A 1,779-nucleotide genomic window follows, 5' to 3' on the forward strand; every position below is an offset into this window, starting at 1 on the left:
ATTACGATTCAGAATGTATTGTAGTTGCAATTCAAATATGCACATAAAGGGATTTGTTTCAACAACATTGTTATTTAGGCATTTTTTTTACTCAAAATAGGGTTTAGTGCCAACTTTTGAGGAGTTTCTGCCTGGGGTGGACCATAGATTTTTTGTCAGACATCTATATGCAAATTTCAAGAAAAGATATCCAGGACTTCAGTTGAAGCTAATGCTATGAAAGCAACTTATCTTCAAGAATGGGAAAGGAGGATGAGTGAGATATAGAAGGTTGATCAAGGAGCATACAACTATCTAATGGAGATTTTGACAAAGTATTGGTGTCATCACAGGTTTGCGTGTAGACCTAGGTGTGACACTTTAGTAAACAATATGTGTGAAGTTTTTAATTCTGTTATGGTTGAGGCAACGGAGAAGCCAATTGTCACTATGCTAGAGGACATTAGGGTTTATATAATGAAACGTTGTGCTGACAATAGGGACAGGATAGTGCCTTACAACAGAGATGTGTTACCTCGAATTAGAATTAAGGTAGAAAAACAGGCAGAACTTAGTGGTAATTGGGTGAGTGTGTACGCTGAACGTGATAGATATGAGGTAGTTAGCATCCAGAGAGGGAAGGAAAAATTTGTGGTTGATCTTAGGCATCACGAGTGCTCATGTAGGAAGTTTAAATTGTCAGGAATTCCTTCTGCTCATGCAATGAATTATATCAGAAAAATGTATTTCAACGTGGATAGCTATGTTGCTGACTACTATAAAAAGGTTACATACGTCTCATGCTACTAACATGTTGTCTTCCTTGTAAATAGACCCAACCTTTGGGAGAGAACTCAATTCGAGGATGTGTTGCCTCCCATTTATAGAAAACCTATTGGGAGGCCAAAGAAGAAGAGGGAACAAGCTACTGATGACCAACCAACTAGGTCTGGACTATCACATGAAGGACAACAACAAAAGTGTTCTTACTATTTGTGCTCTGGTCATAACAAATGGAATTGTCCAAAGAAGCGCAAAGTCACTCCAAACTCTGCTGTAAGCGTCTGTGATTAATTATTGGTTGTAGTCCTTACTTTTGTATAAAAATTTGCTTCATTGAATTCTATACCATTTGATTTGTGCGCAGGTTAACAATGCTGCTGGTTTAACTTTAAAGGGGAGATCACAGAGAGGTGTTAGAAAAAGTTCAAGACTTGATGAATCCATATTTGATGATAAATTTTAGATTGATTTGAGTGAATTTCATCATATAAACCCACATTTATTCACCTATATAGCATACTTTTGTGTTTTCTCTCTAGATTGAGCTTAATTGTGAAAACATGCATTTTTGTGCTTAAATTGAGCAATTTAATCCCACTTTTATTCTATTCGATGCCGTGATATGTTTGTTGAGTGATTTCAAGTCCTAGAGGCAAGAATGGTTTGGTAGAAGTGGAAGAAAGCATGCAAAAAGGGAGAAAACATGAAGAAAACAAAGGAGAGAAGCATTTCAGCCTATGCCCACACACACCTTCTGTGCCCACGCACAGGGGTCAAAATCAGCACCTGTGCCCACGCACAGGTCTGTGCCCATGCGCAGGAGAAAAATCAGCAAGTGTGCCCATGCACAGATCTGTGCGTACGCACAGGTACCAGCGCGTGCCTCCATTAAAAAGTCACGTAGACTCGCGTTTTGAGGGTATTTTTGGCCCATTTTTGAAGGCTTTGGAGCATATTTGAAGGGGGAAGCAACCATATATCATACCATACACTACCATACTTCATAGAATAGTTTTT

At 38.7% G+C, this 1,779-nt stretch overlaps 1 protein-coding gene across 1 annotated transcript; it reads left to right on the forward strand.

Moving 5' to 3' along the window:
• Positions 1-372: 372 nt before the first annotated feature.
• Positions 373-1,053, forward strand: LOC140176805 (uncharacterized). Its single transcript, XM_072208355.1, has 2 exons — positions 373-722; positions 813-1,053. Exons 1-2 carry the CDS (start codon positions 373-375, stop codon positions 1,051-1,053), a joined length of 591 nt encoding a protein of 196 aa, XP_072064456.1.
• The last annotated feature ends 726 nt before the right edge of the window (positions 1,054-1,779 follow it).

Source organism: Arachis hypogaea, chromosome 12 (genome assembly GCF_003086295.3).
Source record: "Arachis hypogaea cultivar Tifrunner chromosome 12, arahy.Tifrunner.gnm2.J5K5, whole genome shotgun sequence".
Classification (NCBI taxonomy): domain Eukaryota; kingdom Viridiplantae; phylum Streptophyta; class Magnoliopsida; order Fabales; family Fabaceae; genus Arachis; species Arachis hypogaea.

Coding starts and splice junctions, on each gene's coding strand:
- LOC140176805 (XM_072208355.1), top strand. CDS start 373: ATGTGTGAAGTTTTTAATTCTGTTATGGTTGAGGCAACGGAGAAGCCA. Junction 723..812: donor ATGAATTATATCAGAAAAAT/GTATTTCAACGT, acceptor CCTTGTAAATAG/ACCCAACCTTTGGGAGAGAA.